The sequence below is a fragment of the Bombina bombina genome, chromosome 9 (assembly GCF_027579735.1).
Source record: "Bombina bombina isolate aBomBom1 chromosome 9, aBomBom1.pri, whole genome shotgun sequence".
In the NCBI taxonomy this organism is placed as follows: Eukaryota; Metazoa; Chordata; class Amphibia; order Anura; family Bombinatoridae; genus Bombina; species Bombina bombina.
In genome coordinates this window covers 132395102-132406509 of record NC_069507.1, presented here as the reverse complement: position 1 = coordinate 132406509, position 11408 = coordinate 132395102, and the positions used below count along the sequence as shown (strand labels likewise).

At 52.1% G+C, this 11408-nt stretch overlaps 1 protein-coding gene across 1 annotated transcript; it reads right to left on the bottom strand.

Annotated features, from left to right (window-relative positions):
- Positions 1 to 324: 324 nt before the first annotated feature.
- Positions 325 to 1638, bottom strand: LOC128640453 (collagen alpha-1(I) chain-like). The gene has a single exon (XM_053692932.1). It carries the CDS (start codon positions 1636 to 1638, stop codon positions 325 to 327), a length of 1314 nt encoding a protein of 437 aa, XP_053548907.1.
- Between the last annotated feature and the right edge of the window lie 9770 nt (positions 1639 to 11408).

The following is an 11408-nucleotide window of genomic DNA, read 5'->3' as shown; positions in this document are numbered from 1 at the left end:
CAGACCCCCACTTGCTGCCTGCCCTCCTAGCGTACCCCACGCATTCAAAAGCGGCTGCAATAGCTGCAGCAGCACTGGTGGAATAACTTGCTGCCCAGCCGGCTGCCCCATCTGCACCTGCGGACCCCCAGGCTGTCCTGGAGGCCCCACAATCACACCTCCACGGTCCCTACAGGGACCCAAGGATTCACACTGGGACCTCGCACACCTTGCCCTCTGCCCTCCAAGAAAGCTCCCTCCTGACTGCTTCCTCCAGGCACCAACCTAACCTGGCTTGCGCTACACCACTGTCCCTGCTGTTGAGAGCCCTGTACACTTTGCTCCCTAACATCTCACCTCACCATCCATCTGTGCAGCACTCACAGGCCCCCTGCTCAATTGCCCCTGCTGATGCGTTCTGCTGGGCCCCCCACCTATAGGCATCTCACTCCCTTGCACCACATCTCCGGGTACACCCCGCACTGGCCCTTGCTGCTGGACCCTCGGCTCCTCGTACCTTGGAGCTGCCAACATGCCCCCCACACCTCCGGCAGGTCCGGTCCCCGGCCCCGGTACCCCCGACTTACCAGCTCGGGTACCGTGCGAGGACCCACTCCTGCCCACTGGCTGCTTCCCCCTGCGACCGTGATCACTGGCGAGGCCTCGCAAGGGGGTTTCCGGTTCCGTCTGCCGCACCGGAAGTGCGTCACCGGAAGGGGCGGGGCTACGACGCGCAGTACTCACGCGCACAGCAACCGGGAGGCCCCCACCCGAAGCCACCTCGTATGGGCTACTACTGGCAAGAGGCCTACCCAGCCGCAGCTGCCCAGCCAGGCCCAAAGGCCCGACCGAACCGCCGCCACGCTCCTGAACCGGGGCCGGGTAAGCACCGGCACTAGGCCGACCCTGCCCTGCACTGGAGCCCCCACTAGCCCCTGCCTGACCACCGGAGTCCGCTCCAGAGCTAGGCCCTGGCCTAATAGGCCCTGACTCACAAGGGACATGCACACCGGATCCAAAAGAGGGCCCAGCCCCAGGCCCCACAGGCCCGGAGCTAGGCCCAGGGCCTACCGGAATACCAGGCCCGAATGAGAGCCCAGCCCCAGGCCTCCCAGGCCCAGAACTAGGACCGGAGCCCACACTGACCCCAATAGAGGGCCCAACCCCAGGCACAACAGGCCCAGAACTAGGCCCGGGGCCTACTACTACCCCAGGCCCACTGACGGGCCCAGGGCCTGCAGAACCCCCATGCGTGGCTTCCGCCACCAAGGCCTGCAACAGGGACATAACCCCTGCAGCAGCCTCCGCTGGCAAAGCCTGTATGCTTGCCATTGAGGACAACAAAGAGGCCTCAAGCTCTGCACTACCTGGCCCAGGGCTTGAGGCCTGCTCAAACTCCCTTTCCTCCTGCAAACTCACTGCCTCCCCCACCTCAGTCTCACCACCACTCGACTCCCCACCCTCATACAAGGATGGAGAGCCTGGGGGAGCCAGAGAGGGGGCCCTAGAACCCTGCCCACATGGTATCATGTCCTCCTGTGAGGGATGGGGATTCTCCACAGTACTAACTCTTTTCACCTTTGCAGGAGCCCTATAACCACCTGGGGACCCATCCCTGAACCTTTTAGGGGGAACAGATACTCGCCTGGCACGGTCCATAACGACAGCAACTCAAACAGCTCCAACTTCTATCAGAAAACCGGAGGAAAGAGGAAGAATCTTCCAGAACATCAGTTCTTAAACCCTGAGGTGAGTCACTCCCCTTAAGCTGCAACATTGTTGCAACTCCATCTTTCTCTTTACATTCCTATCCTTGCCAGACCACAGCCCTTAATACGCTCCATTCCCACTATGGGTCACTACACTATCAGTAGTGTAGATTTAAAAAAAATAAACACTTTTTTTGACTGTGTTAAATAATAGCAGTCAGTTTCCTACACGTGTGCGTTTCAGTGCCTGCCTGCCAGGGCACAGCGTCACCCCAGTGCAACTCATATCTGGTGTAACAGTAGTGTAGATTTAAAAAAACAATGCTTTTTTGACTGTGTTAAATAATAGCAGTCAGTTTCCTTCACACGTGGGCGTTTCAGGGCCTACCTGACAGGGCGCAGTGTCACCCCAGTGCAACTCATATCTGGTGTAACAGTATGGTAGATTTAAAAAAAAAAAAAACACTTTTTTGACTGTGTTAAATAATAGCAGTCAGTTTCCTTCACACGTGTGCGTTTCAGGGCCTGCCTGCCAGGGCACAGTGTCACCCCAGTGCAACTCATATCTGGTGTAACAGTAGTGTAGATTTAAAAAGCAACACTTTTTTGACTGTGTTAAATAATAACAGTCAGTTTCCTTCACACGTGTGCGTTTCAGTGCCTGCCTGCCAGGGCACAGTGTCACCCCAGTGCAACTCATATCTGGTGTAACAGTAGTGTAGATTTAAAAAAAAAAACACTTTTTTGACTGTGTTAAATAATAGCAGCTCAGTTTCCTTCACACGTGTGCGTTTCAGGGCCTGCCTGCCAGGGCACAGTGTCACCCCAGTGCAACTCATATCTGGTGTAACAGTAGTGTAGATTTAAAAAAAACAACACTTTTTTGACTGTGTTAAATAATAGCAGTCAGTTTCCTTCACACGTGTGCGTTTCAGGGCCTGCCTGCCAGGGCACAGTGTCACCCCAGTGCAACTCATATCTGGTGTAACAGTAGTGTAGATTTAAAAAAAAAAAAACTTTTTTGACTGTGTTAAATAATAGCAGTCAGTTTCCTTCACACATGTGCGTTTCAGGGCCTGCCTGCCAGGGCACAGTGTCACCCCAGTGCAACTCATATCTGGTGTAACAGTAGTGTAGATTTAAAAAAAACAACACTTCTTTGACTGTGTTAAATAATAGCAGTCAGTTTCCTGCACACATGTTTGTTTCAGGGCCTGCCTGCCAGGGCACAGTGTCACCCCAGTGCAACTCATATCTGGTGTAACAGTAGTGTAGATTAAAAAAAAAAAAAAAACTTTTTTGACTGTGTTAAATAATAGCAGTCAGTTTCCTTCACACGTATGCCTTTCAGTGCCTACATGCCAGGGCACAGTGTCACCCCAGTGCAACTCATATCTGGTGTAACAGTAGTGTAGATTTAAAAAAAAAAAAAAAACCACTTTTTTGACTGTGTTAAATAATAGCAGTCAGTTTCCTTCACACGTGTGCCTTTCAGTGCCTGCCTGCCAGGGCACAGTGTCACCCCAGTGCAACTCATATGTAGTGTAACAGTAGTGTATATTTTAAAAAAACAACACTTTTTTGACTGTGTTAAAAAATAGCAGTCAGTTTCCTTCACACGTGTGCATTTCAGGGCCTGCCTGCCAGGACACAGTGTCACCCCAGTGCAACTCATATCTGGTGTAACAGTAGTGTATATTTAAAAAAAAAACACTTTTTTGACTGTGTTAAATAATAGCGGTCAGTTTCCTTCACACGTGTGCGTTTCAGTGCCTGCCTGCCAGGGCACAGTGTCACCCCAGTGCAACTCATATCTGGTGTAATAGTATTGTAGATTTAAAAAAAAAAAAAAAAAACACTTTTTTGACTGTGTTAAATAATAGCAGTCAGTTTCCTTCACACGTGTGCATTTCAGTGCCTGCCAGGGCACAGTGTCACCCCAGTGCAACTCATATCTGGTGTAACAGTAGTGTAGATTTAAAAATAAACAACACTTTTTTGACTGTGTTAAATAATAGCAGTCAGTTTCCTTCACACGTATGCCTTTCAGTGCCTGCCAGGGCACAGTGTCACCCCAGTGCAACTCATATCTGGTGTAACAGTACTGTAGATTTAAAAAAAACAAAACACTTTTTTGACTGTGTTAAATAATAGCAGTCAGTTTCCTTCACACGTGTGCGTTTCAGTGCCTGCCAGGGCACAGTGTCACCCCAGTGCAACTCATATCTGGTGTAATAGTAGTGTAGATTTAAAAAAACCCCACTTTTTTCACTGTGTTAAATAATAGCAGTCAGTTTCCTTCATACGTGTGCGTTTCAGTGCCTGCCAGGGCACAGTGTCACCCCAGTGCAACTCATATCTGGTGTAACAGTAGTGTAGATTTAAAAATAAACAACACTTTTTTGACTGTGTTAAATAATAGCAGTCAGTTTCCTTCACACGTGCGCCTTTCAGTGCCTTCCTGCCAGGGCACAGTGTCACCCCAGTGCAACTCATATCTGGTGTAACAGTAGTGTAGATTTAAAAAAAAAAAACACTTTTTTGACTGTGTTAAATAATAGCAGTCAGTTTCCTTCACACATATGTGTTTCAGTGCCTGCATGCCAGGGCACAGTGTCACCCCAGTGCAACTCATATCTGGTGTAACAGTAGTGTAGATTTAAAAATAAACAACACTTTTTTGACTGTGTTAAATAATAGCAGTCAGTTTCCTTCACACGTGCGCCTTTCAGTGCCTTCCTGCCAGGGCACAGTGTCACCCCAGTGCAACTCATATCTGGTGTAACAGTAGTGTAGATTTAAAAAAAAAACCACTTTTTTGACTGTGTTAAATAATAGCGGTCAGTTTCCTTCACACGTGTGCGTTTCAGTGCCTGCCTGCCAGGGCACAGTGTCACCCCAGTGCAACTCATATCTGGTGTAACAGTAGTGTAGATTTAAAAAAAAAACACTTTTTTGACTGTGTTAAATAATAGCAGTCAGTTTCCTTCACACGTGTGCATTTCAGTGCCTGCCAGGGCACAGTGTCACCCCAGTGCAACTCATATCTGGTGTAACAGTAGAGACAGATCCGGATGACAGGATGGAAAGGAGGAGCAATTGACACCACAGGGAAGGACTGGGGTGAAGTTAAGGGCAAGAGGTGGGGTTAGGAGAGAGGGGTTAAAAACCCAGGACAGGAAGTCAGGTGTTCTCTTTTAATCCGGACAGCACGGCAGGTTAAGTTAGGTTAAGCTACTCAGGCTCTGACTTACCTTGCCTGCAGGACAGATGGAGGAGTTGCTGGAACAGGTGTTGCAGGCTGCCAGGACCAACGGCATTGCCTGGATCAAGGAGCGGCTGGCGGGAAATTCATCGACTGTTCAGGAGGTGGAACAGCCCTCTGTGTCTGCAGGGGGGCCGGTGACAGGGCCCAGGACCAGGGAGCGGCCTACTCAAAGATCCAGGCCCCCAGAGAGGCTCAGTCCGGGTGAACCGGTAGGCAGAGCCAGAAGATCCGGTGGGGGGCCTCAAGGCCGCGGGGGAGCTGAGACTGCTGGCGAACGGCTACAGGAGGAAGAGGGAGTGAGGCCTAGCACGGCTCCGGTCGATGACGTCATCGGGAGGCGTCATCCGGAACGGCCTAATGCAAGCAGAGGACGGCGGTCGGGACGGAACAGCAGGCCCGTGAGAGGAGGCAGGGGGGATGCTGAGGAGGGGCTCCAGGAGGTGGAGGCCGGGACGGCCCCAAGGGAGGCAAGGGACGTGGCTCAGGAGCAGTTGACGGAGCCGGTTCTGGTATTGAATGCCAGCGGCGCCTTTGATGATGAGGAGGATCCTTTGGAGGGGTCATCGGCGGGGCCAGTCACGGCGAGTCAGGTAGGTGACATGTCTGCCTTGACTCAGCTATTGCAATTGTTGACCCCACAACGGGGGGATGTGCGTAGGGACCAGGGAGAGAGAGTGGGGGGAGCTTGCACAGCCAGTTAGGGGGGATAGGGTGAGGGGCCGGGTTTTCACTTCTTCCCCTTCTCTACAGGCTACGGAATCAGGAGCAGGTCGGGATGACGGCCGGGCCACCGCCACGGGGCCAGGGCTAGCGGAAGGAGTCAGGAGATCACGCTCGCCCCTGCGGAGAGAGCCCAGAGGCAGAGAGGACAGGTCGCCTACCTGGGCGCGGGTGGAACGGTAGGCACCCAGGAGCAGGCAGGACAGAGGGCGTTCGCCCAGCAGAAGGAGAGCAGACAGAGGGGACACAGACACCGGTAGACGAGAACAAGGACGCATTAGGGGAAACAGCAGGAGTGGCAGAGGGGCGTTGAGGAGCGAGGTGGCGGTGCAAGCAGGACCTGGTGCAGGACCGGTTACGGCAGTGCAGCCATCAGGTGAGACTGTAACGGTGGCAGGGGCTGGTACGAGTGGGGTTGTGAGTGGTGACAGGGAGACCTTGTTGAATGGGCTGAAAGGACTGATTGCGGCGCTGGAGAGGTCTGACCAGACCGTGGGGGTAGCGGGGGCATGGAGCCAAGGGAGGGCTGCAGCGGCTACAGCAGCAGGAAACGGCAGGGCGGAGGTGACCCCAGAGAAAGCTGGAGAGGTGCTGAAGGTCCCGGAGGATGCCCTGAGGAGGCCGTGTTTGTGTTCAGTGGGACCATTGGGGATCCATCTCACGGTGGAGATGAAAGAAAAAATATGGAAGAGGGAATTCCTGGAAATATTCGCGTTGCTACCATTGGAGCAGGTGTTGGAGCTGAAGGAGGACGAGAAGGAGAAAGGGAAAAAGGAAGAAGAAGAAAGGAAGAAACGGTATCGGAAGATACCCAAGACGTTCGGGAACTGGGCAAGGGCTTTTTACATTATGGCCAGCGTGATAGGGGAAAAGTACCCCGAGCACTGCTCGGCTCTTTTCTGTTACGCAGAGGAAATTTCTAGTGCGTATCGCACATACGGGGGTATGGCGTGGTGGCGGTACGACGAGCGGTTCCGCCAGCGCATGGCTGTTAGGCCGGAGATGCGGTGGGATGATAGAGACATGGGTATATGGCTCGAGATCATGACACCACTGAGGGGGGGCCAGTCCTTTCGGACAGCCAACTCCGGTGCTAGTGCGGGGACCGGAGTTGGTACAGCAACAGCAATACGGAAGGGTCTCTGTTTCCAGTTTAACGAGGGACAGTGCCGTTTTGGGACAGGGTGTAAATACAAGCACGAGTGTTCCCACTGTGGGGGAACTCACTCAGGGGCAAGATGTTTTAAGAAAGGAAAAGCCGGAGGGAAACCAGGGGAGGTGGGTCCTGCGAGCCAGGACACCAGTGAGGGTCGAAAAGATGGTCCCGTGGCTCGATTTGTACGGGCGTAAAAGGGGACACGAGGGCGACGCGGAATTGCTGTTGACAGGGTTTAGTTCGGGTTTTAGGATTCCGTTCAAGGAACAAGAATTGGGGCAGTTCGGGGGAAACCTGAAATCGGCTAGGGAGTTTCCGGAGGTGGTGAGAGAAAAACTGAAGAAAGAGATGGGGTTGGGGAGGATGGCGGGCCCCTTCCCATCTCCGCCGTTTAGCAATTTGAGGGTTTCACCGTTGGGGGTGGTCCCCAAAAAAGCAAAGGGGCAATTCCGGTTAATCCACCACCTGTCATACCCAAAGGGCACGTCGGTGAACGATGGTATTGACCCAAGGTTGGTGTCCGTGAGATATGCATCCTTTGACAGGGCGGTGGCGGTAATCAGGCTTGCTGGGAGGGGGGCCCTTTTGGCGAAGGCAGATGTGGAATCCGCTTTCAGGTTGTTGCCGGTCCACCCTACATGCCACCATTTGCTGGGATGTACGTTCGAAGGGTCCTTCTATGTTGACCTCTGCCTCCCCATGGGGTGTTCCATCTCATGTTCCTATTTCGAAAAATTTAGCTCTTTCGTGGACTGGGTGGTCAAGAAAAAATCAGGACTGTCGTCCTTGGTGCACTACCTGGACGATTTCCTATTCGTGGGCCCGGCTGGGTCGGGTGCTTGTGAGAAATTGGTGAGCACCTTTGGGGACGTGGCCAGGGACTTCGGTATCCCAGTAGCCGAGGAAAAGTCTGAAGGGCCGGTAACATCCTTAAGTTTTTTGGGTATCCAATTGGATACTGTTAGGATGGAGTACAGATTACCGGAGGACAAACTGGTGGACCTGAGGGCAACCATCCGGGAGGCATTGGCAAAACCAAAGATCAGGCTGAGGCAGCTGCAATCTCTGATCGGCAAATTGAACTTTGCCTGCAAGATTATCCCAATAGGGAGGGTTTTCTGTAGGAGGCTGTCGTTGGCTACGGCAGGAATCCCAGGGCCGCACCATCACGTGCGGCTCCCGGCGGAACTAAAGGATGATCTCAGGGTTTGGGAGATTTTCCTGGCCCAATTCAATGGCAGGTTGTTGTTTCAGGAGACAAATTGGTCAGATGACAGGCTATGCTTGTTCACGGACGCGGCGGGGGCCCACGGGTTTGGGGCATACTTGAACGGCCGGTGGTGTGCTGTGGCATGGCCGGGGGAATGGGTGGCTTCCGGTCTGACGAGGAACTTGACATTTTTAGAGTTCTTTCCCCTGGTAGTGGCTCTGCATATTTGGCCTGAGGTGTTAGGGAACAAGAGGGTGTGCTTTCATTCAGACAACCTCGGGGTGGTGTGGGCCATCAACAAGCTGACGGCATCCTCCCCCCCGGTCATCCGCCTCTTGAGAGTGTTTGTGTTGGAATGTTTGCGCAACAACATTTCGTTTCGGGCGGTCCACGTTCCGGGAAGGCTTAACGTAATAGCTGACTCTTTGTCCCGTTTCCAGTGGCAGCGGTTTCGAGAGGAGGCCCCAGATGCGGAACCAGAGGGTGCGACATGCCCGAAGGAGCTGTGGGGGCTAGGATGGCGAGGGTGATCAATCTGGTGCAAGGAGCGGTGGCTCCTTCTACATGGAGGGCGTACGTCCGGATCTGGAAATTGTGGTTTCAATGGAGGGGAATGGAGCAGCTTGGTAGCGCAGCTGAGAATCTGGAAAGATTGGTACAGTGGATTGGGTTATGGGGCGAGGAGGGGCTTTCGCCTTCACAGGTGAGGACAAGGATGTCGGCACTAGCATTCTTATTCCAGCTGTGGGGTTGGGAGGATGTAACAAAAGTCTTCATGGTGCGCATGGCGGTGAGGGGCCTATGCAGAGGGAAAAGACAGGCGGATAATAGGAGGCCGGTCACGTTTGCCTTGTTGGAAGAGGTGGTGAGGTGCCTGCCGAGGATATGTTTTAATGAAAAGGAAGGGCTGCTGTTCAAAGTGGCCTTTGTTCTGGCCTTCTTTGGGGCCTTTAGAATTTCGGAGCTGGTAGGTCATAGTAAACGAGTGGCGGGTGGTTTGATGAGGAAGGATGTATTTGTGAAGGGGGATGAGCTGGAGTTATGGCTGAGGAGGTCCAAGACGGATCAGGGGGGAAAAGGGACGGTGGTGCGGTTGCGGGCGATATCGGGACGTTGTTGCCCGGTGACGGCAGTGCGGGAGTTCCTGCGGGTCAGGCCAATGGGTGAGGGGCAATTCTTGATTCACATGGATGGGTCTGTATTATCAAAGTTTCAATTTGTGGCGGTATTCCGAAAGGCGGTGGAAAAATTGGGGTTGCGGGGGAGAGATTTCGGATCCCACTCATTCCGCATCGGGGCAGCGACTGAGGCGGCTTGCTTGGGTATGGATGTGGGCGTGATAAAGAGAATTGGTAGATGGAAGTCTGATCGGTTTAGGGGGTATGTGCGGCCTGAACTGAGAGTGTAAAGGGTACTAGGCAACTGTTTTGTTTTGACAGGTCCAGTTAGATGTTGGCTTTTGGGACATTCCTACATTTACTGGGCGAGGAAGGCAGCAGCGGTAAAAAAGAACGGCACTCAGCTGGGGATGCCAAGAGACAGGATCGTGCTGACATGGTTAGGGATTCGGGGCTTGAAGTGGGACCAAGTTGTGGGTAAGGTTGTGGATTATTCTCCCCTCCTCACATATTGTTGATACATGCCGGGGGTAATGACTTGGGGTATGTGTCGCAGAAGGATTTGGTGGACGCAATAAAAAGGGGTCTGGACAGACTAAAGGAGTTGTTCCCAGAGCTGATAATAATATGGTCAGAAATCGAGTGTAGAGTGGTGTGGCGGGCAGCATTGGATTCTAAGAAATTGGAGGCTTCCAGACGGAAGATAAACAGAACTATCTCAGGGTATGTCAGGAGGTTAGGGGGTTTCGGGCTCCGGCACGTAGAATTCGAGGGTGAGTCGGGGAGGTGCTTTTACTTAAAGGATGGGGTGCACCTCAACGAGGTGGGTTTACACTTGTTTAATTATACGTTGAAAGAGGGTATTGAAAAGGCCTGGGGCGGTGCTCGGCTTGGGTCCGAGCTGTGGCGGGGTGCTTGTGGTAACCTCTAGAGGCTTACGCCTGGGAGGAATTGTGGTACCCTCCCCAGTTGGTAAAGGGGAGGAGTTATGGAAGATGTGATACTCCCACCCCCCCCAGGACGGGGGGGGGGGGCGGGGATTATAGAGTGGGGCAAGCACCAGGATTGGTTTAAGTTGATATGTTTAAGTTGGTTATAATATGTAATTAATAAATTAAGCTGCGGCCTTTTCATACCCATAAATCGGTGTGGTGTATTTATTGTAGGATTAAGAAGGACTTGACAGTGTGGGGTCAAGACAGATCCGGATGACAGGATGGAAAGGAGGAGCAATTGACACCACAGGGAAGGACTGGGGTGAAGTTAAGGGCAAGAGGTGGGGTTAGGAGAGAGGGGTTAAAAACCCAGGACAGGAAGTCAGGTGGCCTCTTTTAATCCGGACAGCACGGCAGGTTAAGTTCCCGCCCTCCCCCCCCTACAAGGTTGAGGTTAGAGGAGTTCGAGTCGCAGCATTGGCGGGGTGCTTGTGGTAACCTCTAGAGGCTTACGCCTGGGAGGAATTGTGGTACCCTCCCCAGTTGGTAAAGGGGAGGAGTTATGGAAGATGTGATACTCCCACCCCCCCCAGGACGGGGGGGGCGGGGATTATAGAGTGGGGCAAGCACCAGGATTGGTTTAAGTTGATATGTTTAAGTTGGTTATAATATGTAATTAATAAATTAAGCTGCGGCCTTTTCATACCCATAAATCGGTGTGGTGTATTTATTGTAGGATTAAGAAGGACTTGACAGTGTGGGGTCATGTAGATTTAAAAATAAACAACACTTTTTTGACTGTGTTAAATAATAGCAGTCAGTTTCCTTCACACGTGTGCCTTTCAGTGCCTGCCAGGGCACAGTGTCACCCCAGTGCAACTCATATCTGGTGTAACAGTAGTGTAGATTTAAAAAAAAAAAAAACACTTTTTTGACTGTGTTAAATAATAGCAGTCAGTTTCCTTCACACGTGTGCGTTTCAGTGCCTGCCAGGGCACAGTGTCACCCCAGTGCAACTCATATCTGGTGTAACAGTAGTGTAGATTTAAAAAAACAACACTTTTTTGACTGTGTTAAATAATAGCAGTCAGTTTCCTTCACACGTGTGCGTTTCAGGGCCTGCCTGCCAGGGCACAGTGTCACCCCAGTGCAACTCATATCTGGTGTAACAGTAGTGTAGATTAAAAAAAAAAAAAAAAACTTTTTTGACTGTGTTAAATAATAGCAGTCAGTTTCCTTCACACGTATGCGTTTCAGTGCCTGCATGCCAGGGCACAGTGTCACCCCAGTGCAACTCATATCTGGTGTAACAG

What these genes read in the sequence shown, in the direction of transcription:
- LOC128640453 (XM_053692932.1), bottom strand. Translation starts at nt 1,638, where the DNA reads ATGGACCGTGCCAGGCGAGTATCTGTTCCCCCTAAAAGGTTCAGGGAT.